The 25,915-nt window shown below is 42.8% G+C and overlaps 1 protein-coding gene across 1 annotated transcript in view; it reads right to left on the bottom strand.

Moving 5' to 3' along the window:
* CACNA1B (calcium voltage-gated channel subunit alpha1 B) overlaps nucleotides 1-25,915 on the bottom strand; it is a 308,891-nt gene that overhangs the window by 53,075 nt on the left and 229,901 nt on the right. Inside the window, exons 22-32 of the mRNA XM_076355414.1 lie at nucleotides 24,348-24,468; nucleotides 20,739-20,868; nucleotides 19,173-19,232; nucleotides 17,792-17,898; nucleotides 9,311-9,407; nucleotides 7,144-7,304; nucleotides 5,288-5,425; nucleotides 4,195-4,396; nucleotides 2,507-2,671; nucleotides 1,531-1,641; nucleotides 1,284-1,367 (exon numbers count right to left, since the gene is read on the bottom strand). Of these exons, the coding sequence (XP_076211529.1) occupies nucleotides 1,284-1,367; nucleotides 1,531-1,641; nucleotides 2,507-2,671; nucleotides 4,195-4,396; nucleotides 5,288-5,425; nucleotides 7,144-7,304; nucleotides 9,311-9,407; nucleotides 17,792-17,898; nucleotides 19,173-19,232; nucleotides 20,739-20,868; nucleotides 24,348-24,468 (1,376 nt within the window). The remainder of the gene's footprint in view (nucleotides 1-1,283; nucleotides 1,368-1,530; nucleotides 1,642-2,506; nucleotides 2,672-4,194; nucleotides 4,397-5,287; nucleotides 5,426-7,143; nucleotides 7,305-9,310; nucleotides 9,408-17,791; nucleotides 17,899-19,172; nucleotides 19,233-20,738; nucleotides 20,869-24,347; nucleotides 24,469-25,915) is intronic.

Below are 25,915 nucleotides of genomic sequence, written 5' to 3'. Positions count from 1 at the left end.
CTTGCCAATGTTTTCACAAATTTTCAAACCAAGGCAAAGGTTTAGGTGCCTGAGTCTGACAAGAAAGCGTGTCCCACAGCAGAGGGAGTGGAGGCAAGCACCCAGTACCTGCCCACAGTGCAATGAATCTCCTAAGCACTCAGAGAAGCGGTAGTCAGACCTTGTGTTTGATCTGAGTAACTTTACCCTGGCCGTAAGCCATGCATTAAAAACAAAAGGTAATCCAAAGTCTACAAGATAAGATTCACCAACTGTTAAATGAACACCATTCGTGCGAGGAGTAAAACTTCGGGGTTTTGTGTGCTTTTTTGGTACCAAGGAGGTTAGGTAATAATGTATTTTGTTAGAAACAGTAATATAGTCTTCACCACCAGCTGAATGTCCTGTAAAGAAGTCTGGGGAGCATAGTTCTTAGCACACACAAAACAGATCTATAAGCAAATCCCAGGGAATGAGAAAAAACATTATGGTAAAGTTCAAATTCATCACATACAGATACAGCATCATCAGCTAAAACATGCATTGGGAGAGGAGAGGAGTAATTTATAAATTGGGTAATTTCAGGCTGTCAAGGCTTGAGTCAGACATTTGCTGCCTCTATGGAAAAATCCTCTTGAATTTAATGGCAAGTTTGTACACTTCTTGTAATCTACAGGACTCGTTAGCAGGGAGAGAACAGTCATTGTAAAGTTGTTTGTTTGTTTTAATAATTGCCCTGCAAAGCTTTTGTGCACGTAACAGAAATGCACCACGTTCCCCCAGTCCAGACTGTGCAGGCTGATGAGTTTCTGGCTGTTTCTACGTTCCCATCACCTCTCCCCTTCTCACTCCTCTTATCGCCTTCACTCTGCCCCGTGACCAAGATTGGGTAGGAGCCCCAACGGACAGACGTGTGTGTGCCCTGCAAAGCACCTCACACTATAAACCAGGAGTCTTCACCAGAATCCTTTTGATCTTTTCCCTCTGTTAAATTCAACAGGATTTTTCCATTAATAGGCAAAAACGGCTCAGGGTTAGAGAGAGTTTGTTTCCTGGCAGAGTCACTAGCACTGTCGTTCTCATCACAGCTTTTTGCATGGAAGTCTTTGGGGCAGGCAGCCGTGCTCGTCTCCATGGAAAGAGCAGAGCTAATGGAAACAGGCTGCCAGGTCGCCCAAGGACATCACCACACGATGAGTCCCAGAGGCAGCTCTAGGGAATAAGGCTGGTAGGGAGAAGGTGCAATGTCTTGACAGAGTACAGCTTTGTTTGTAAATGAAGCAAATTGAGCAAACTGTACTTACCGCAATCTCTGTTACTAAAATATCAGTAATACTTCCCAACACTGTTACAAAATCAAAGACATTCCAGGCATCTCGGAAATAATTCTGCCAAAGGAAAACACAAGGGGGATAGAGGGATCCAGGGGTTATTTCTGGTTTGCAACACAGGCTTTTTTTGTTTGTTTGTTTGTTTTTAAATACGCGTCATGAAATACAAGCATTTCATGTAGAGAGGAAACAGTTGAAAGTAAATGAGGAAGACACATACCAGCACACCAAAGGCAATGATCTTCAGCACACATTCCATTGAAAACATGGATGTAAACACAATATTCAGGCATTTCAACATTTCTTCATATGCTTCTGGAGCATCATAGAACTAAACCAGGATGGAAGAAAGGCTGTTACTGGAAGATCACTTACAGAATAAAACCTCCCCAGCTGACTTGCCTGACTGCAAGACTCTTGCCCATTTTAGTGCCAGATTTTGTGCTCACTTTAAGCAAGACTTGGGGTTACAATATGGTTATTCATGCCACTCCAGAAGCACACTATTGCCTACATGCTATCTTAATGGGGTATCTGGGGATACACCCAGAATGGGGAGACTGTTGCTGGTGTACATCTCCCTGTAAGCAGAGCATGGACCAGGAGGGAGGAAGGGCATTTTCAAAACCAGACGACAAGTGCAGAACTGTGTTTCGTTCCAGCAGACCCTAAGAACACAGTGACCCCTTGACTGTGAAGATACTCTAAGCTAGGCAAGGGATAGGAGGGGAGATCATCCACAATATCCAGCCATCTGTATCTCTTCCTCTTACGCACCGTGGATCGTGTCCCAGAAGCTTGACACTGCTGCAAATTTGAGTAATTTCCCTGGGATGGCTGGATGTCGAGCAACCCCAAGAAGTGACCCTGCTCTGCAGCAGGAAGCCCAGGTTGAGCGGGGAGCTCCAGACCTGCAGAGCCCAGTTCCCATCCCACTGGCCATACGCTGAAGGGGCTACGAGCCAAACCAGCGCTGTGTAGGGGAATCCCATTCGCTGTGTCTCATCACAACTAAACCACCTCCCTTTGGGGACCGAAGGAATCCCACAAGGCCTCTAAAAATGACATCAGGTGGATGAGAAGTGGCGATTGCTCTTGCTGATCCCCCCCAGCTCTCAGGTCGAGTACAAAGCCTCTCCAGCAAACACCACATTCACTAGCCCGAAATTGCAAAGATTCAGTAACAGCCCACTAACCTTCATCATTAGGACAATGGTATTGAGTGCAATCATGACCATGATAAAGTACTCAAAGGGAGGGGACACCACAAATTTCCACATCTTGTACTGAAAAGATTGCTTGTTCTGAGGCATGTAGCGGGTCAGTGGCTTGGCACTTATGGCGAAGTCTATGCAGGCCCTCTACAAAACAAAAACCAGATGAAAAGAATACAAAAAAAGGGCTGGCAGTCTCTGTCACTTGGGATATTGTTGGGAGAGCGAGCGGAGCATTTAGTGGAGGATGGTACTTCTAAGTGTTTCTCACACACGATGCAAGTACTAACTACCCCTGTAAAATGCCGCACAGGATCCCCAAATTGTAATCACTTTTGGACACTCGCTGAAATATTAAACCCCGTAGCACTCCTATGGCCCCCTGCAATCCTAGGAGACGGCCTTCTACCCCAGCCCAGCTCCCGGTAGGTCCCGATCCCTTCCCACTTAGGGAAGGGAGTTATAAATCCACAGGTTTACTTCAGAAAACACTCTGCCAATTCCTCCTGATATGTAACTGTGGAAACTGGAGTATTGTGGAAGTATTGTGAAACCATTGTGAAACCCAGGTATGTTCTCACACACAGCAAAATCTGTCCAGCTAATAACATTTCATAAAATGTAAACTGAACTCAACCAATAAATTATCCAACAAATATTACTGGGTGAACTCTCAAAGACCCCCTTAGTTGGCTATTTCTGTTCACATTATTATGAGTGTAAAACTGCATTAAAAATGGATTTCTACCCACAGGAAGTTTTGATTCTGGAGCATTTTCTCATCTTGGATTTAGATAAGAATTCAAAGTCTTAAATTAGTGCAAAAATATTTTCTGCTCAGTTAAAAAATAATGTGGGTAAAGCATCTCTAAATATTCTGCTTTATTTTGGACTTTTTGTTCATACAGACAAACAATGCACTAATTAATAATTGATTAAAAAGTCATCTCTTTTAATCAAAAATCAGGTTCTGTTTTCAAAATAAACGAAAAGAGATGGTTCTTCGCACAACAGGTCATTGAGGCTGTGGGACCCAGACGAAGGATGTTGCGGATGCTAAAAATCTGCATGGGTTCAGGAGGAAACTGGATACATTCATGGAAGAAAGATACACAGATGCCGCTAACTAAAGAAAAACCGTGTTCAGCTCAGGAATCTCCTGAGCTGAACAATATGGTATTTGCTAGGGCATTAAAAAAGCGCCTCATATCTGCTTGCCCTGGTCTTAGACTCTTCCCAAGGCATTTACTTTCAGCTGCTGTCAGGAGGACATCATGTCAGCCAGGCACAAAACTAGCCTGGTGAGAGGAGCGTTCCTTTGGGGAGCTGTAGCAATTGTACCTCTAAAAGGCCAAAGATTTCTGTCTCCTTTCACACCTACATGTTTGAGCTAACATGCAAGTCTATATTCACTTTGAAGTGGAGGTGTGGTCCACGGGGACGTGTGACAGTGCTTACTAACACGCAGCACTCGGGGGCTCTCCCTGCTTTTGTTTTTACGCAAAAGCTGAAAGAGTCTGTAATTTGTTTGGTCTCTACACCACACACCCTCAGGTAATGACTGCTCTAAAACCCCCCACGGCACAGGAGGGACGAGGAGTGGGCTTCCACCGGTATCGAGGAGCTCTGAGCCCCCAGGTGCTAACTCCGGATTCAGAAGGTGCGGGTACCTCGTTTTTCTCGAGGCTGCACTCTGACATCACTTTATCTCCTTGCTCTTGGAAGGTGATGATGATTAACGCCACAAAGATGTTCACAAAGAAAAAAGGGAAGACAACAAAATACACCACGTAAAAGATAGACATTTCCATTCGGTAGCCAGGGCTGGGACCCTGTTCCTCGTAGGTAGCATCCACCGAGTGCTTCAGCACACTGCAATCAAGCGCAAAGAGAGAAGAAAAGTCAATGAAATCAGTGTGAAGCACCAATGACACCCTGATAGTCACTCACTGGCCTTCAGTCACGTGGAGGGTTTTCCACATATGCTCAGGTCAAACTCACTCCCATCTCTATGGCTGGGAAGAAGTTTTCTTTGAGGATATTTTTAGGGAAACCCTTGCCGTTTTCACCACTCTGCAGAATGATGGAGATTTGCTACGTACAGATCCACTTATCCCCCTGGCCAAGGGGAGAGGATACAGTTAGATCTGGCTTCTCTTCTCTGCTCAACAGGGATGAAGTAAGGGTGGGAAAGGAAAGGTGTTGATGATCTCCAAGTAGGGGAACACAGTGAGGGACTGGAGAAGGGAGACTGATGCTGTATGTTTCATTCTTTATTTTATGAAATAGCTGAACGTGGAGGACAGGGAAGGCCTGCCATGGAGAAACCCTGACCATGAATTGTACTCCACATGTCCCAGCAGAAAAGTGTGCCAAAATAAAGTCATATGCTGAACAGTAAATATAATTTTGGGACAGCATACTTTCGGCATAGGTCACAATACTTTTTCCCCTCATTTTCTTACATTCCCATTATCAGTTTTACACCTGAGAAAGGCATGCAAGTCCAAAAGACTGGAGCAAGCAAGCTATTAAATACTGAAAACTGCCTAAGCATCCCTGTGCAAGCTCAGAAGAACGTCAAGAAAAATGCAGAGCCCTGCCTGCTGATTCACCCAATAATCACACAAGGGAAAGTAAAAGCTTAGCTGATAAAAGACTGTTCTTATTTCACAGGTCACTTGCCATTTACATGTCCCTCAGAGCTGTGGAAAGCTGCCATTACCTTCGCGATCACTGACCCTGCCAGTCCTGTGTACTCACGTTGGCCACCCTTCGCCTGTGGAGACGGTGAAGAGCGTGAGCAGAGCCCAGAGCACGTTGTCGTAGTGGAACTCGTATTTTTTCCATTCCCTGGGCTGCGCCTCCACCTCATCTTTTTCATAATCGAGGTACTGACCCCTAGGAAAAACAGAGATTCAGATCAAATGAGAGAATTAAACCAAATCAGCCATTTCGTATGACTCACTGAGGAGCATCGAAAAGCCCCAATAGCAGAGTCCGACTGTGCTATGTATTAAAAACAAATAAAGAGACAGCCCCTAGGTTTGTAACAGAAGTAAAGGCCATTTTTCAAGCCATTTAGAGCCACAGGAATTGGACCTGAGGTCTCGAAATGAAAGAAATTGTAATCAGGACATTCATCAATTAGGCAAAGCCAGCAATTAACAGCATGCTGGCCCCCAAATTGTCTGACCCCACAGAAAACTGTGCTGCTTGATGGGGAAAAGTCTCTAGCTCCTACTTCAGAGTTGGATCTAACTTCTAACTGGGTCCTGCTTTGAGGGGCTGAGGGACCTGTGTTGTGGTTTAACCTGACAGGCAGCTAAACACCACACAGCGGTTCGCTCACTCCCCTCCCGCAGTGGGATGGGGGAGAGAACTGCGGAAAAAAAAGTAAAATTCGTGGGTTGAGATAAAGACAGTTTAATAGGACAGAAAAGGAAGGAAAAAAAAAATAATGATAAAAGAATATACAAAATAAGTGATGCACAGTGCAATTGCTCACCACCCGCCGACCGATGCCCAGCCAGTCCCCGAGCAGCAATCGCTGCCCCCTGGCCAACTCCCCCCAGTTTATGTGCTGAGCATGACGTCCCATGGTATGGAATGTCCCTTTGGCCAGTTGGGGTCAGCTGTCCTGGCTGTGCCCCCTCCCAGCTTCTTGTGCACCTCCAGCCTTCTCAGTTGGCAGAGCATGGGAAGCTGAAAAGTCCTTGACTAGTGTAAGCACTGCTCAGCAACAACTAAAACATCGGTGTGTTATCAACATTATTCTCATCCTAAATCCAAAACACAGCACTGTACCAGCTACTAGGAAGAAAATTAACTCTATCCTAGCTGAAACCAGGACACCTGGCACCTGGAGAGTTCCCCTCCAACCTACATTTTTCTACAATTTCACATTTCTTTCTGTAATATATCTGCTTTATTGCAAGGAAGAACTGCAGCGACAGCCTCCGTGGCTACTGTGTGCACACGGTCCCACCAGGGATATGCCCTGCATTTGCAAGGAGGCAGGAGAGGGGTAACGCGGGCAGACCTGGACAGTGCTGAGGATGTGGTTTGGGTGCCAAGAAAAATGGCAAGTGAGGAAGACGCACATCGTGGTGAGTAAAACACCTTGACAGTCTGCTGCAAAGGACAAAGCATGGCAGGGCTTTTAAGATATTCAAATACTGACCCCTTTTCTAGCTAATGAGAAGCTCTTTAACTTCCTACCGACTCACTTCTGATTATTTATTCATTATGTTTTTCTAATTCATACGAGCCCTAAGAATCAAGGCAGCAGGTAGAAAAAGGAGTCACGCCATCCCTTCAAAAACCCTTTACCTTAAAATCACACCTAGCCCTCCCCGTGAAAAGGAGCCTTCTCCCCCGTATCATTAAGCATTTGGCTAAGTATTTGCTAGATCAGAGCCAGGAACGATGCAGCTATAGAAACAACAAAAGGGAAAATTCACCTCTAGGGTAATTGTGCTGAAGCATTGCTCTTACTTACAGGAGACTCATCAAGCTCAGCAGATACCTGACTGATGCAGCTTTGGGACAGTCAAGGGAGCTGCTGCTGCCAGAGGAAAGTCGGGCTTCTCCCGCACAGCCCCTGCCCCCGGCCGTACCTGCAGTCCTTCTCCAGCTCCTTTGACTCATCGGTGCAATAGAAGAATCTGCCTTTGAAGAGCTGCACAGCAATGACGGCAAAAATGAACATGAAGAGCATGTAAACTATGAGGATATTGAGGACGTTCTTCAAGGAATTCACCACGCAGTCAAAGACAGCCTGGGGATGGAGAACAAGGTTAAGGCGTTGAAAGAAAAGGGCATCTAACATCTTGGCATCTAGCATCTAACTATACTTGGGAGTAATTACCCAACCTACAACCCATGGATGGTTTCATGGACTTGCACACCAAGTGTTTGACCAAGTGTTTGACCAAGAGTCATGCTCCAGCTGTGAGAAATAACGCCGGCTTCCTACATCTCCTGCTTTCTCGGCGGGTTTGGCTGTGCCACTGAATTTTCTGGTGCTGCCTGTAAAATTTATAAAGACAATCGCAGCTCATCGAGATAAATACTAGTCCTAAGCAAATATTTCCATGGCCAATTATGAAATGAAAAAAGTACTTGTGTTTAATTTATTCCCAGTGGATATGTAAAAACTCATCAAATATGTTAATCATTGACCGTTATTTGAACTGTTTGAATAATAAGGAAAATATACCAGATACAAAGCAACCAAATGCTTCAAATAATATTTTTGTAATGAACTATCAAAATTAAGTGTGACTAATCTAGTCAGAATATGTCACTTCTGAACTCCCTGCAAAGAACTTCTCAAATACATTTATTATTTGGTTATTAGTCACTGATTCATTGTTACAAGTAATTTGCAGTTTAATTTTAGTCTGAAAAGTTTGTCATAATAATAGAAATTGAGCAGTCTTACTGCCCAAGCGTGGGGTTTGTACAATACTGTTTCTGTTTCTCTGAATGGAAGTGAATAATTCACAAAATTACACTCCTGGTGCAACCCGGAAATTCTGAACTAAAACACTGGAAATATCTCTAATCACCCCATTAATCTTGTTGATTGTTGCATACAAGACCACATCCAGGAAAAAAAAAAAAAAAGAAAGAATTTTGAAGACAAACCATATAAATATGACTTCTGCTTCACATAAAAATTTCTGAATACTTCTTTAGAAGTGGTAAAATTACTCTGTAAAATGGCTTGAAAATAAGGAAGACATTCAATAAAAAGCAAGCGTTCAGCATCCTGCTGTAGGACTGAGCTACAGTTGACTGTTTTATGACCTAAGAGCTGTACATCTCAAATTTCTAAACCAATAAAGACCATTTTCTACATTGTTCAACATTACTCGTCCTTATCTTTTAGTATGCATTTTTATGCATACTAAATTTAGTATGCATAATCAAAATTATTTAAGCATGAATTGTGGGTAAGGACAAAAGCAAACCTATATAACAGCTGACCCTGGTTTTTACGTGCCACTATGTGAAAACAGGAATTGTCAGACAGTTTCACCATTGCAAAAGCACCCATCGCTTTTTCCCCATCTCTCACAGAAAAGATCCTGCAAGCAGTGATGTCACATGAAGGCGTTCTACAATAGGTATTCAAGAGTTCCCAAAACTCAGAAATTATTAAATTCTGTAACTCCTTCCATTCTCTGCTTCCAGGGGCTGGCTGTATCTCAAAGCGTTCATGAAATGGTGTTGAATAAGTAACCACAGGCCATTATGTTTATTTTGCTTTGTAACTTAGTATTCTACAGATGAAAGGGTACTGCTATAAAACCCTGCACTATATATTCTTTAATAGAAAAGATGAACAGATTGAAAATCCTCATACAGCAATGACATTTCTCTTTAGACAGGCTGTGGAAAGTCTTGCAATATTCATGTTAAGTTCTCTAGGGAAAGTCAAACACTCCAAAACCTATTTTCTCCCATATCATTTCTAAAAGCATCACAGTTATGAACTGTAATTTAATTTATTTACGTTTTTTCTTTTCTTTTTTTTAGAAGTTTGATTTTAATGTGGATTCACAATAATTCATAATATTGCACACAATGTTTGCAAAAGAAACAAGCGTTTGACATTTGCTAAACATCTGCACAGCTATTTTTATAAATCTGGCAAAGAGATTAATTGCAACAAAATAAAAGGAACAGAAATAACTTGGATGAAGTTTAGCCCATCAGCCTCCACTCAGATCAGTTGCAAACCTCCAGAGAAGGAAAGATTTGTGGTTATTCTCTAACCTTTAGTTTTGGCAGCCGCTTAATGGTCTTCAGTGGTCTTAGGACCCGCAGAACTCGCAGTGACTTGATTGTGTTGATGTCCTTGCCTTTGGTTCCTCTGCAAGGGATAAAAGGCACAAGAACAACAGAGGGAATAGTTTGGTCCTCAGGTCACTAACTAGAATATCTATAGGTACCCAGTGTGGTTTTGGTTGTGGAATTGGGGCTTTTTTGTGGTTTGGGGTTTTTTTACAGGTTTTGGGTGCCATCCTCACCATGGATGCAGACAGTACTAGTGAGGACTGCAGATGAACGCCCACCTAAGATGTGTTAATCACCGCAACAGGAGGAAGGCTGTGGGCAGGACATGGTCCTTGCAGCATTCAGCCACACGTGCTCTCCAGCCTTCGCTCACTTCCCAGCTACTCACCGAGCATCACCCAGGAACTGGTGACCTTCCTGCCCCAACTCCCCACCCAGGCAACGGTCAAAGCCAGGGCAGCAGCACACCTCGGCTGCAGCCAGCAGGAGAGGAGGCTCAGTACATTCATCCCAGCCCCAGGCAGGAAAAGTGAGAAAGTCACACTTGGCCCTCCTCCCTCCCAGGCACCTGGGTGAGACAGGAGGATGTTTCTCTGTGTGCTTCTTGCACTTCTCTGGCAGGGACGTTGTGTCTAGACAAGCAGACAGTGACCAGTGGGAACTGGAGCCTTCACGGTGAGGGACAGAGCTCTCCTGGGGACTAGAGCCGCTCCATGCCCGTACCCTCATCCTCGAGTCTCTCTTGGAAAACATGCTACCAAACCCATGCGGGAACATGTAACATGACAGCATATTACATGCCTGGAACAGTGCTAGGGCAACTTCCCACTTACGCATGCAGGTGCTGTAAGTCACATTTTGTTTTTAGTTTTTGTTAAAACTGAGTGCAAGACTCGAGACCGTTCCTCTTGTTACCATTAGAGGTTTTTAGGGGAAGGACAGAGTTCCTTTCCTCGTGCACTTCCAAATAAATAAAAAAGACACAGTTACATCTTCTTCCAACCCAACAGCAAAACAATGACATTCCCCTTCATTTCATATGAAGTGAAAAATGGGATGAAAACCTTTAACAGAGTTTTATTCATGACTATAGGTTTAGATCTGAGACTCTATTGAAGTAACACAGGTGTGAATGAATAACATGTTGAACAGATGCTGATATACCTATTCTAAGCTCTTCCAGTTTGCTAAACACTTCTCCAACAGGAAAGCAACAGAAATACAAGTAACCCGAGAGACTCACAAGAGGTATGTGCAGGTAGTGGACTGCAAAGCTTCCTTCACCCTGCTAGCAGCCAGCCCTATGCACTGTGCTAAGGGATAAGCGCCGAGAGCGGAGGAAACCACCCAGTTTCATGGCTGGCTGACCTTGCTAAGCCCTGGAAGGTGTCTTTTTGCAATCTATCCACTTCTAGAAGACTAATAATTCAGTACTAATACTGTACTACTCAATACTAACACTGGACTGGAATCTGCAACCTAGAAACACACATTCCTGTCTCATCTCCGGTGTCTTTCTCCAATTACCAGTCACCGCAGTTGTCCTGAAATGCAATAAGCAGTGAGACACAAGGAATTTTTGGAGGGCCATGGGTTGTATCCCAATGACTTATACATTGAACACAAGTTGCCTTTGCACATGATTTAATAGAAATGGAGGAGAGGGGGAACAGGATGGAGATTTACCTATCCTCTCCCTATCTCGTCTTTCAGGGCTGCTTTAGGGCCATTTTAATCAGCCGCAGATGGATCCTGACTGCTGGCACGGCTGTAAATCCAGGTGATTAAGCTAACACTCATGGAGTTACAAGACTGATTTAATGCCACAAAATAACTATTACATATTTAAAAGAAATCATTTTTTATTCTCATTAGAGACCCTTTAATCTGGTGAAGATGAAGCAGACACTGACAGCGCAGCTTTTACTGGCTTTCTCTTCAGGTTTTAGCATAACTGAAGATCTGGCCCATGTTTGGCTTTGCATACTTGCTTTCAAATCACCAACTCCTAGCAAGCAACGATCCTGCCACGGTCACTGCAGCCATCTCCTTGTCACCATAGCCTTTGGATGAGCCAGCCAAACTGGAGCTCACCTGCTCCCCAGGCAGCTTTGTCTGATCCTTAGCAATGCCCTGGCTGCAAAACAGTTTGTTCAGCCTCTTGAGGAGGACAGTCAGTGGCAGGAGAGAAGTAGAAGAGGAAATAGGTTACTGGGAAGGACATACCACCTGGCTTGGCCAGCCAGCCTGTGCCCATGGCTGATGGTCACCCAGCACACGCCCATCACCTTGGCTGTCCCTGCTGCTCCCTCCACTCTCTCCCCTCTGGAAGGCCAAGTAAGTCACTCGGGTTGCTCCATGTTGCCCAGCCATTTCGGGTTTAACTAGATGAGGAAGCCAGGGCAGAGAGGGTGAAGAGGTAGGAGCTGAGGAAAGTAGAGGTGAGAGAATAGTGAAGGTGAGAGGGTTTAAGGGACATGTGGTTGGGGCAGTAGGAGAAAAAAAGTGGTGGGATACCTCGGCCCAGAACTATATTCAATTCTCAATCACTTGTGGCCACATTTCTGGTTTGCAGATTAACACACACAGTCCAGCTTAGCAGCACAGCCACTGGCAGGTAGCAACTGAACTAATAAACCTCAGCAGTGCTCACCTGGGTTCAAGCAGAACCACAGAATATTTCTGGATGGTGTCTTCCAGTGCTCCTGATTCCGGGAGACCTAAACACCTATTTACTACGCTGCCATGCATTTGCACTAAATATCAACTGTACTAATAAGGCCTCCTGGAAGGGAAGTTCAAGACGAGAACAGAGACACTTCTCGGCTCTGAAGGAGCTAGCTCAGGTCTCACAGGGCTGGCTCCAAGCCTGAAGCAACAACCTCTGTGGGCTTAATATTTCTAGGAAGATTAAACAGACCTACTGGGTACTAATGAATAGTGGGGCAGAGAAAATCCTTCCTCCTGGGTCTATGAGAGAAGAAGCTGTTTTTCCCTCGCACGGGGAGGCGTGTGGATGACTGCACTGAGAGCTTGGAGGTGAAGGGCAGACAGCTCCAGTCCTACAGAATTCCTTCTGTCTTAACAGAGGACACTAAGAAGGGTTGATATTTTTTTTTTCCCTTTCAGGCACCTAAGCAAATAAAGACCGTGAGCCAATTAAATGTTAATGGGATTTATGATCTAAGTCATATAGAGGATCCTGAAAAATCATACTTATTTCTTGTCACAGAAGGACTATCACTTCATGCTATAGGAGAAAGCTTTTTCAATGGACTGGTACTCTGAACTAGAGTGATGCAAATTGCAAATTGCATTTTAATTAAATGGATCTTCTGCAACTATTTCAGCCTGTCAAATAAAAACTAAGGGCTTTTTTCGGTGTTTAAGAACCTCCTCTGCCAATATTGTTTTTTACACCACTCCAATACAAAGCCACATGTCCCACAAAATAAAAAGTCCAGATGCAACTAGGATTCAGTCAAAAGGTGTATACAAGCACACATTTGACCAGAATATTTCTCACAACAAAAATAAATTGCTATGGAAAGACAAGATGTTGGATGACTGCAGAATAACAACTACAAAATTCAGAAGAGCTACAGAAGAGCAGGCAGGATAAAGACAGACAGCAAACAGAAGCCCAGTGACTTTAAAAAAAAAAAACAAACATCATGAAGAAAAAAATTGCATTAGGTCAATTCTGGTTGCATTAGGCCAGTTCTGTTTTTTCTGGGGCAGTTTTCTGCTCATTTATTTAAAACATTAAAAATATTTTAAGAGAGCTTTGCATGGTCTTTTTTCCTTTAATAAATAAAAGATCCTTTAAAAAATTAATAGTTCTTTAAAAAGGAAGCTTCTTGTTTCTGTTGCTCCTGCCAGTAGCTCTGATTTCACATAACATGGGCCTCCTAGAGTCACGTTATCAAATATTCAGAGTAGGGTGGAGTCACCGCCTTCTGCAATCGCCTGAAATCCCCAAGGCAGAAAGTGAATTCCTCCACCGGAGAGTAAATAAGGTCACGCAACTCTGCCCAAGCACAATGCCACCCTCTTCCAGGGTCTAAAAGATCTGGTTTCCTAAAAGAAGAAAGAAACAAGTACCCAATTTCCTGGACTGCATCAAAGACCTTTCTTTGCATCCTTGTCATTGCATCTCTGGGATATCTGCTGCGGAGGAGCCCACCTGAACTCTTGCCCTGCTCAGAACTGCGGCATGAGACGATGCAGCTCCGCCTTCCCCTCCATCCCTGAAGTAAAGCTGCACTGTACCGCACCGACTTTTGCTACCTCCTTCTTTACAAATCGCCCCTGCCAACCTCTCGAAAAGTTCTCTGCGCTCTGTTTTCATGTCAAAGACTTTCACTAATGTCAGAGGCTGACAGCCTGAATCCCAGCTGGGTCGCATTGCCCAGACTGCACAAAATTAGTCCTGAAGCTTCCAGCACTAATGCAGTTTAGAGGTGCAATCCTCTGAATGAGAATAAAACTGCTTCTTTAAACATAGTTATTAAGAATTTCATGAATGGCAACTCACACATTAACCATGTACCCACTAAGTCATCCCCTCAAATCTTTTTGGTACAAATATATCTGCTTATCATGGTTTCTGACTCTCTGGTCAAGACTCTCTGGTCTACTTGGCTTTCTAGTCTGCTTCTATCCTCTGCTTAAAGAAAGTTAGGATGAATGAGGACTGTTAAGGGAAAATACGTTTCACTGAGTAATGAGTAATAAAGGGACAAAGGAGTCAATGCAATGGGTGTAACATGGTTCGTTTCCACAGTGGCAAGTGTGTGTACACACGTTTGACAGGCATAACAGTGCAGCAAGAGACAGGAATAACGTATTACCCCATGAAACTCCTAGAGAGAGATTCCAGCAAGAAGAAGACAAAGAAAGAGCAGAGTCAATGACAAACAGAAACATAAGGCTATACAGTGCACCCCATGCACCTACAGATATGTGCTGGCAGATAATCCCATCCCCTGTCCCACACCCACAAACTCAATGTTCATAAAAATAAACAAGCAAGGAAGCAACAGATTGGCTATACAGCTTATACCCACACATCCCCCCACGGTGCATCAGCCCTTTGACTGACAAGCAGACAGGGCAAATATACCTTCATCCTCCTGACACTTTGGGAGGTAATAACCTTGATTGTTTGGCAAATGCTGCTTGCTTTTTCAAAGAGCAGTGTGAAATTCTGTGCATCTCAGACACCTTTCTGTTGTTGAAAATGTAAAAATGCAATCTCTCTGCTGCTATTCATCAGCTATTTCTATTGAGCAAGTACATTTTATACCTGGGGCTGATAAATTTTGATGACAAAATTGCTAGCTTGCGTTAAAAGCTCCTCTATTTCTATTTCCTTAAAGACTAAAACATGTCTGTATGTTTGTGGCATGTTTATCTCTAGAAAAAGAAAGAAATTTGTCTTTGAAATACATTGCTAAATGGAAGACTATTTTATTATCATCACCATCAATATTATTAATGTTTTTAGCATCTCACTGGGGGCCTTGTTTTAAAAATTTGGGGGTTTTTGAACTGCAGTCAAGCACAGAACAGCTTCTAAAGAGCTACAGGCAGAAAATAGACTGATAGCTGGTTTGGGAGGCTGAGATGGACTTTATGAACCTTGCAGCAATGACTGATACCATCTCATATGCCTAAACAAACATAGGCTGTTGCAATATTCCAGATGGAAACACTTCAGGGAGCTCTGTTTTTCCTAGGTTTTCAGTGACATGTCTAGCCAGCAATAAATTGATTCATATCACCTTCACTGGACACCAATGAGGTCAAGAACATACATGAATTACATCACGCCCACTGAGTGGCAATCATGTATTCTTGCAAACAGAAACTGGTAACAGCCACATTAAATACATTTTTACAGTGACACTGAGGATAAGTGACAGGACTGTAGTGTTTTCTAGAAAAAGCCCACTAACAAAACTGAAGATTACCCAGTTTATTCTCCAAAACCTCGTTTTCAGGATTATCAAAACTCAGCAGGCTCGGTGTGCCCGTCTGGTTTAACCAAACAATGCAGTTGAGCTAAGGACATGACTCTCTACCCAATTTTCATCTGAACAGTCTGAGACTTGTTAGTATTCATAACTGGACTGGTGGGAACAGAGAGCAAGTCATCTCCTACGAATGACTGGATTTCCTGCTTTCAGGTTAGACCAGAGATACTGCAAGATTAAAGATTAAAGACTCACTTTAATCTGGGAGACAGTAAATAGGCAGGCAGGTTTTATGCATTCGTTTTCTGTAAATCCCTGCTCAATACTTACTCAAAGAGCATGTAAAATAGAAGCAGCTTGGGGCACACTATTATGAAGCACAGTCAGGGGATGTACAAGTAATTTATTTAGAGGCTGATGAGGTGCTGTTAGATATTCATGGCCCAATGTGAGCAATAGAAACCTGAGCACAAAAAGACTCAGAAAGATTAAAAATTGTTTATTTTATGAATGATGCTTGTTCTCACAGCACATGGAGTTGCTCTGAAGGGCTCACAAAACGCCCCTTCTCCCAGTCTGCCTTGAAAATTTGAATTCTTAATGGAAAAGGGAAATTCTCAGTGAACCACAGACTTGGGTAATATTGCTTTGCAAACTAATACTTGTGACCAATATTATTTTACTTTTATACCTCTCTTCAATTCAGAGGAGCTCCGTTAACCTGCTAAACTTTTTTTTTTTAGTAAGGTTTTGCTTAACTCAGTCTGACCACATCCAGTTCTGAAAGATGTTATGCTAATATATTTCATGTGCAGGGAAACTAAGCCACACACATGTCTAGTCAAGCTTAAAAAGCAGCATGGTTTTGGATATCAAATTTTAGGTAAAAGCAAGACATTCACCAGACTAGACCAGCAATTCCATCCCAAGACAACCTGGCTTACAACAGAGCACTCAGCAACTCTGGAAAACAAATTTCTAATGAATAGGGACAAAGTCTTTAAAGAGGGGAGGGCAGCGTCCCTCTGAAAAACTTACATTGGACATGACTTGCTCTAAGATCTAAACAATTCTTTGGTGTAGGATTGGGCACAGAAAGCCCAGACCCCAATATCCCCAGGTGTCACTCCTCAACTGGCTCAAAAATCATGCCAACAGTGTCAATCCCATCTCCTTCTGTCCATCCACTCCTTGGTCAAATTAGCTTAGACTTTTTTTATCCAGCATTTGCTATGAAGAATAGAAGATCTAAAATACAAATCTCACAGCCTTAATGTGAAAGGAATTTTGACACCTCAGAAAATTAAAAACTCCTGAGAAATATTCCAGGCCAACCTTACCAGAAAGGTCCCAGTAACTTTTTGTGCTGCAAGGGACATGGCAGTATTTTTCATCAGCAGAGCACATAAGAGGAGCAACAGATATGGCTGGCTGCCTAAAAATTACTGTCAGTCTAAAATATACAAGACACGCTTCTGCAGTTCCTTGACAAAGGTGAATGCTTTTTCTCATTAGCAAGTAAAACACTGCTAATTTCTTCACCTTCTCTAATCATCATGTCAACAAACAGGTGAGTGGAGTTTGGGCATGGGCTGCTAAATGTTCACTGTAATTACTCAAGGCTAATTTAGCAGAAGATTAAACTGGCCAAGTCCTGTAGCCTGTTTCCAGGTCATGTCCTAGAATTTCTCAGGAAAACATTTGCAATACAATTATTCCATGGCCCAGAACTACACGTGGAAAATTTCTTTCCATCGTCCAACTCTGAGCTCCCCAAATTCTGAAGAACCTGCATTGCTCTTCCTCTGGTCTCTTCTGAGAAAAATGCTCAAATGAAAAACTAATCTTCATTTTTAAAAAGCAATTCCTCTGTGTCTGTTGCTGAAAATCCTCCATGACATTAAAGACGCACATGGAACATTATTTAATGTCATAAATAGAGAGCTGTGATTGAGGGAGCAAGCAGTGAGCCTTAGAAATGAAACTCTCTGGAAATGCAAGTACCCTGAATGAGAGAAGAGGAGGAGAGAGAAATACCAAAGGTATATGAACCAGAAATGTCCATGACTCTAGAAATAATGTTTTGTAAAGAGTTCACTGAGTTATCAGCTGATTTCATTAACTATTTTTTCATAGTAAGAACAATTTTTAAAACAATTGCCTGAAGACACTGGACTGCCACAAACTGTTACAATGTGTCCTTGAAAAGTAGTTGGCCAGTCACAAAAATCTTGGCTTAATCTTTGAATGAACAGCGAATGGACTCGCCCTAAAGCTGGGAAGATTTTCAAGAGATTCTACAACACAAATTTAGGGATTTTTTTTTCTTCTCCCCAGCTATGAGATGATAAAGGGCGGAAACTGAGCATTTCGCTGAGAAATGGATCCACAAAGACTGCGCTTCAACTAGCTCTGTGCCAGGGTCCTGCCTCCTCTGCCTCTTATTTCCTCGAAATTGAGATGTTAAGGAAAATGTACTTACGAGAAGGCAAATGCCACCAAGGCCCCACTGACCACAATGAAGTCCAAGATATTCCACAGGTCACGGAAGTAGGAGCCAGGGTGGAGTAACAGCCCCAAGTCAATCATCTTCAGAGGAAACACATGAAAAGAAAGAGTTTTAATAAAACAAGTACCAAATCAATGCTACCGAGGTAGAAAGGAATATTCTTGATCAAATGACCCTTCACAAACTCTTCTTCAGGGCTTCACAGCAGCAAGGCAACACCTAGATACTTAGTCAAGCTGCTCATGTCTAATAGGCACTGCGAGCTCTGTCAAAACGGAAGCTGAGGTCAATAAACCATAACCAAAAGCATGAGAGACAAGAATACTAACACAGGATTCTTTGCACAGACAAATTTATGGGAACAGCAGTCTGTGTGTGAAACATCCAAGTAGTTCAATTTTATTCTACCCCAATCCTACCAGATTAGTAGGAATTAACAACTGGCATAGGATATGACAGAATAAAACACAAAGAGAGGATGGGAAGACCCACAGGCAAATGCAACATTCAAGGATATACACCTGCTCCGGAGCACTTGCTGAAAGATGCTGCTCAACGTAGCATCCTGGCTTGCTTCTGCATGAGACTGAGTCTCTCCTTACAATGCTGCTAAAGATCTTCTACAGCTGAGTCTCAAAGTGCATGCTAGACATTTTATCTGTTTTTCTGAGAGCTCTACAACTGCCCACGTAAGGTTGCTTTCCTCACATAGCTTCAAATCCTTCTACTGAACAAACAAGGGAAAGTCTGGTTTTTATTCTGCATTTCTTTTGCATCTTGCTCTGACAGTAAAAACTAACTCCATCATTACCCCAAGAATAAATCCTGGCTTTATTAGAATTGTAGTTTCTGGAAAGTTACTGCCCCACAGTCTTAGCAAAATCTATCACCCTACTAAGTAAAGTAAAAAGATAAATCCTCAACTTTCTAAAACACGACAGGCCAAGAATCAGTTGCTATTAATATTCCTGATCAGCATCAAAGGAGAAGGGAAGAATCAGGTGTGTCTCAGTAAGGTCTATCAGCTCCTGTGTCCTTAGTCACGCACAGACATTTCTGCATCAGGCACTCACATTTCTTACCCTCTTACACAACCACAGCCACTAACGATATCCTTGTTTTCCTCCATAAAATGTGGGATTAAAGAAACCAGGAGAGCCACTACAGAAAGGCATTTGTTGTGCACTGGCTACTTCTGAGTGCTGATCCCGAGTTAAAGCTTTCCATCATCACCACCTCTCCAGGTGACCCAGGGAGCTCTGTCGTGCTCCACCCTCTTTCTCCAGCTTCCCAGAAGTTGATGAGTGTAAATCTGAAAGAGGAGGTGAACCATTCTGCTTGGAAAAATTCTTACCTTGATCACCATCTCAAAGGTAAAGACACCCGTAAATATATAATCCAAGTATTTCAGAGCCTAAATGGGAAAGAAAAATGTGTATTAGGGGAGACTATACGTGAAATAATCTGCACATGAGCAAAGAATAAAAAGTCTATTCTAGCAACGGTCTGTTTGCTACGATGGGTAAATATCATCTGATGGGAGGCTTTCAAATAGTTCAGGCACAAACTTGAATCATCTGATTTAAACAGCAGCATTTTTTCCAGCCCTTGCCAGACTGCAGTATGCATGCCCATGGGATGCTTCAGTGCACCTGCATATATGGCAGGTTCAATAAGGCAAAATGGATATTTCAAATCAAAATATTTTAATATCCTTTCCTAAAGAGCTTATTTGCCAGCATATGTGTAGTAGCCTGGGTTTCTCTTCTGCTGTAGCTGATGATAGTATTATTAAAGACCTTGGGAGAGTAAGAGAGTGATAAAATCCTTTTTGTAAAACTGATTCCACAGTTATTAAGGATGAGGAAGAGAGATTGCTCGCAGCTGCTTCAGCTCATTACTGATATAGGGATTTGTGGATCCTCCTCTGGAAAAAGTTAATACTGACCAGATTCAGAAGCAGGAGGCCAGGCAATTCCTGCTCTGACCTGGTCTGCTGACTTGTGCTCTGAAATAATCCAGTTCCTTAATCTGTTTAAGGGATGGATGAACACAGACTTCTCAGTACACATCCTGGTAAATGCAATACCAGTCCATTCAAATATCTATAGAGCTCCAAAATTTTAACATAATTCTGTGGATGGGATGCACCTATTCACAGTCAGATTCATATGATTATACATAGTGAATGGGTGTTAAGTCAATATAAATATCACATGATATCCACATACTGCCACTACCTACACCAAAGAGTCCAAAATTAGGCAACTGCATCTTGCAATTTCTATACTTAATCTTCAGTTCTGTAGACTCTCAGTTGTCCATGTAACTGCAACCAGCTCTGTGCCAATGTCCTCATGTGAATGTGCTTGAAAACAGACACCCAGCTCTCTGCTTCATGAACACTCCTGGGCTGCAGGCTCTCACGTAAAAGGTGGCACACTTCTGCTTGTAACAGCACCCATCTGTGAAGTCTCCGAGTTTGGTTTGACATCCACGGATAAGTAGATTTTCTACTAATTCTAGGAGATTGCTACCATGCCCACCAAGATAAAAAGCCATATCAGGTTTTACTTCCTCAGGCTCTGCTCTAGCAGGAGCAGGAGATCTTAGGACAATGTCAGCCCTGTGACTGGGGACTTCACCTTTCCCATTGCTGAATGGTAAGTCACACCAGCCAAACAACTAGCGATTTCCAAGCTCTCAAACCCAGATGTGGTTGAAGCAGCAGAAAGGGACAGGAATTGTGAGCATTTTGATAGTGGAACAAGCTAATTTGAGTATGTTATTAAAGAAAGCTCCAGTTTTGCACCTGCCACTGTAGTATGTTATCCTTTGGAGATGGGAATGGACATGCCATGTGCATAACTGCTGGGAGAAGCAGAACAACTTTATTCTGGCCATGTTGGTTGGTACTCACATCGTTCCTCGGTGACTCGGCTTGGACAGGGTCTTCCGCAGCCAGGGCAATGCTGCTGAGGGCTATAACTATGAGGATGACCATCTCGAAATAGCGCAGGTTGACGATGTAGTGGAACAGATGCCGAATCCTGCAAACAACATAAGCACATAGGAGGGCTATTGCAGGTGCTGTAAGCCAAGCGCTGCGGTATGAAAGACTGGTGGAAGGACAACGTTCATCAGGCATATCACCTTTAGGATTCCTAATACATTAATGGTAAGAAAATAAAAACTAGGATCAACAGCTTTAAACTCCAGTTTGCAACAGATCTGCAGTGAGATTTAAAATAGGATGTATAACATCTCTGCACTGCTCTCCACTCCCTCTGCAAAACAATGACATCTATCTATCCATCAAAAGGGCATTGAGAGCTTTCAAGCATTCGGACGCAATTCTACAAATGGTGTTTATATACCCCCCAATCCTTTTCACTTTGAACTCACAGGCTAAAGTCCTGTGTGTTCAAAACAAACTTTGAAATACTTTTAATATCAACTAATCCCTTTAAAATTGAGATATAGGCTATGCACTGTGAGACTCTTAGCTGCAACTGGCTTCATAACTATGAATATTACTTCTAGCAATCTCTCTCTTGCCAAGTACCTCTGTCTGCACTTTATTCTAAGCTATGCTTTATAAGCTGCACAAATACCTTACAGTAATATATCTGATTATTTTAACCTAATCTTTTTCTTCACAAATTGTGTCCAAGAAAAGTGACAAATGCTTCAATTTCTAAGCAGTGCAAAACTATTCACAAATTTCAGCTAATAACTCTATCTGACCACAATTCACAAATACTTAACTGCACAGAGAACTCTACATTTGCACCATATTTGTCAGCCGAATAAAGGACTTAGGTTCTGCCTGAGAATTAAATTATATCTGTAACTTGCCAACAACCTTGTTATCTGAGAATGTAATTCAGTTACTATATCACATTTTCTCTAAGCAAATACTTGAACAGTTAGAATTAAAATTTATTTTTTACATCCACTTATATATTCATTTTCTCTGGATTTCTAATGGATTCAGAATTAAAAGAGTTACAAATACCAAGGAAACAGATTTGATACAAAAGAACATGAAGAAAAGTGCTTTTGTGAATCCCTTAACTCTGGTTATCAATCTGACAGAAGAGGATTATCATCTATGTGCTCTATGAATCCATAGAAGTGAAAGGCAACATTTTCAATAACAATTGTAACTGTAATTCATGCATCAAACTCAATTCATCAAAGAAATAACAAGTCCCTATTTTTAGATCTTCATCATTCACAACCAGCAGTGAGATGCGGGAGCATTTGTAAACTGCCAGTGGTGCTTGAGAAATCATTTTAAATGCATGTCTGTTTTAAGAGGGTGGGTGGCACTTGGAAAGTAATACATTTCATTTACGCTTCCCAGAACTGTTTTGCCCACTAGCAGCACCCGGGTCATGCATCCCCAGCAGGGCTTGGAACGGAGATAGTTAGCAATAGATGTGGTGAAAACCTTCATACCCCAGGAAGCAGAAAGACCTCTCTTGAGAAGTTACCACCAGCCAAAACACCTGAGGGGATCCAGCTGGGCCTGCATCTTGCCCAGAGGAAGAAAAACAAGTCGCTGACATTCCTAGAGTTTGGTCTTCAGCTTGTTATTTCCCCTTGGCCCTGTGTTATAATACCTCTCTCCCAGTGAACTTTGTTTTTTCGATGGTCTTTTAGCCCAGCTTTTGGGGGAGGGGGTGTGTGCGCGCTGGAGAAAGCTGCAAGATGACTGAAACAACATACCAAATCCTGGACTATGAGGCTCAGAAGGTCATAACTGTAGGATGAGGTGAGAGAAGACAGCATACATATGAAACAAAAAAGTCTTGCTGCTTCTCTGTCTGCCCAGTTCACTCCTCAGCTCAGACCCTTTTGGGCTTGGGACCATCTAGCTCCCCACTCTGCACTGCCACCTTTAGCATTTTGCAGCTAACACTCGTTTTTGGTGGTCACTCCACAACAAAAAGACTTGAGCTACCAAATATTAGGGAAATACTGTTTCCTTACCCAACCAGACAGGGGCCAAGCTCCACAATTCAAATTTGCCCCAGAATGTGTAATTACACTATGAATGAGTGCACCTCATCTAATGCTCTCCCCTCCCCTTAACTGCCTTTTACATGAATTCAAAGGACATGTTGCCTTATTTGAAATAGCACAATGCTATCACAGCGTTCTGAAAAGGGAAAACTTTCTGGGCTTTCGGCTCAGTTATACTAAGGTGTCATGAGGTCTACCTGGCAGGTGGCTGGAGAAGGCAAAGGGGAAACGCGAGTGTCTCTCTTGTGGGTTTGAGGCAGAAGGGGCACGTATTAAGTCTTCAGTTCATTTCCTTTGGAGATGAGATTATATTAGCAGTAGTTTGGGGTCATTCTCCCTCTCTATCAGCTGGCATTGAGAGATAGTCTCTAACTTCTCCCACTGACGAATTCCTTCTGTGCTCACGGCTATATCATCTTGGAGCATGCAGGGCTGTAGCCTGAACTACACGGCTGGCACTTGTGTTTAAAGAAAGTATTCAGCCTGCCTACTGTCCAGGGGTGCCAGACCATGGCCTCCACCACAGATGCATTTCTGATGTCAAAGATGAGTACATGGAGCAGCCCGTTTTGTTCCACCGACTGCACGGGCAGCCAGGATGTCACAGTCCTGAGTAGCAAGAGGTGTAGGAGCACTCATTCTTCTCTTGAATTGAGTTGCCAAAGGAAGGGCCTGAGGCCACCTTAGGTATCTGAGCATGCAGAGTACAACCTCAGAGAACAACATCTAGGATCTGCAACAAGTCTACCTGAGCCAGAGACAACTGATCACACCTGCTTCTAGCAGATCTCTGGGTTGGCAGAAGTTTCAAATGCCCTCTGTTGCCTTAAGTTACTGCTTAAAATGACTCACAGGCCTTCATGCTACAATTATTACAACCCTGCTGCTCTTGTCTAGTCCTGCAGCCCTTCGGAGTGACATATTCAGTATTTACAGGCTTTGAGTACAAAGATCCCCATGAGGCGGAGATGCCTGAAGCAGAAGTGCTGTAATCCCAACAGACCCTACAAGCTGTATTCTCAGCCTCGGCAAATGAAAAATATTCACGTTTTCCCAGAAGTTCAAAGTTTTCAGTGATGTGAGGGTACTAGTATGGAAAGAGCACGAATTCCAGCTGAGGAACCTGCAAGAATTTGCTGACATTGAAAACAGCCCCCAACCTGCTTCTCCTGATAATGTCTTCTCCCAGTGATAGTCCACACTCCCACCCTTTAGTGATCTACGACTGAGCAAATAACTTCCCACCTGACTGTCAGCAGGGCAGTTAGTTAGGAAGGGTCTGCCTAAAGCATCATCTTTTCCCTATCCTGGCAATTTATTCCCCCAGGAAAGCCCAGCTGAAAGGCAGCATCTGATCCGCAGCCTACATAAGCTTTTATTTAATTTCTCAACATGTTTGGCTGGCAGAGATGAAGATCAAGCTAATGTTATTGCTTTGAATACCCATGCTTGAAGTACCTGTAACCCATAAGTGTTACTGTAGAGTCAGAGGACTTACGGATTTGTAGGACTTAGGATAAACATGGAACTGTAAGGCAAGATTGGTTTAGGCCCATTTTTTGTCAAGTCATCGACGTCTTTCTTCTCCTCTGTTTTACTTTCAAATTCAACGTTGTTCACTAAAATGTGAATTGAAGGAAACAGAAACGAGAGGGTTAAAAATGTGTCTGCAGTCTTCACACAGCAGGCTGCCTGCAACAGCTGGATATGCAAACAATGCAGCTGGGATAGCAAACAGCCTTTGAATATGTTGATTAAATGTGATGAACAATCATTTGATTATTATCACTGCTATTTACTACAGTGTGATATACACTGCAATTATACTCCTTAACTGCTGCACTGATGAGCAATATATCAGAAATGGCCAGGAAATGAAGATGCCCAGTGCAGACAAACAAAGAAACCTTACACTTATTTAGACAAGAGCTGCCAAACTGGGGATGGAAATCCCATTCCAAATATCACAAATTTTTAGGGAGAGAGGATCAGCTAGGGATCCTTGGAAAGAAAAAAAGAGAGTAGGTCTAACCAACTGCACAATTCTGTATCTTCTCCCATAGATCAGTAGCACGATTGGCTTTGGAACGTGTAAAAGAGCAAATTCATAGATGAGCTTTAATAATTTTGGGGCTAAGACTGTTGCACTTCCCAGCATTAGGAACAGAGACTTGGAAGGGACTTCTTGGACCCCCTAGCTCTGTGCCTGCATAGTGCACCCCAGTTTTGGCAGAACTCCCCATCTATAAGCTGTCGAGCTCCATCTCACATCAGGTTTTTAACTTACATGATCCCCTTCTAGAACCTCACTCCCAAAGGTTAGAAATACATTCTCTAATTTCCATCATAAGTTTACTTGCAGTGGGTTTATAGGATAATTTACTTAAGATAATTTCCAATATATGAACTAGAAAACATTTTATGCTTCAAATTCTCTTCTTAGACAGATATATACACTTGTCTATTAATTCACAGGACCTAGAGGACAAAAACCCCATCCACTTATAACGTGTTAGGTGCAGGGTTTTTATTACTTTTTATTTTATTTTGCAACAAAATGACATTTCATTGTGTGTGAGTGACATGTTCAATAAACTCCTCATTGTATCTCAAGCCAGATATACAGGAAATGGCCAGGAAAGAGAGAGGCTGATAAACTGTGATTGACAGGAACTCAGTATTGCAATATAGTAAAATTAGCATTTAAGAAAAAAGAAGAAAGAAAGGGAGGGAAAAAAAAAGGCAAGTCTTGTGTGGCTGACAACACAGTGAAAAACCATGTGGAGAAACTGCTAGCTCTTGGCTGTGCCTCTTGGAAAGCAGAGTCCTGACAGCCTGCAATCTAACGTGGGCCTCTTAGATTTCACACTGCAATTCTCCTCGGCACCCCCAGCTCTCGAGACTTCTCTAGGCTGTGCCTACCCTGCCAGGGATGAGCCACAAGCTGGTCAGAACAGGCTGGTGGACGGGTGGCTGCAGAGCAGATCATGAGCACAGTGATCTTGGGACCATCTGCAAAACAGTGTAAATCTACGCTGATAGACCCAAGGCACAGAGCTCTGGAAA

Source organism: Aptenodytes patagonicus, chromosome 18 (genome assembly GCF_965638725.1).
Source record: "Aptenodytes patagonicus chromosome 18, bAptPat1.pri.cur, whole genome shotgun sequence".
NCBI lineage: Eukaryota > Metazoa > Chordata > Aves > Sphenisciformes > Spheniscidae > Aptenodytes > Aptenodytes patagonicus.
The sequence above is the reverse complement of the archived record's forward strand: the minus strand, read 5'-3'. Positions and strand labels throughout refer to the sequence as shown.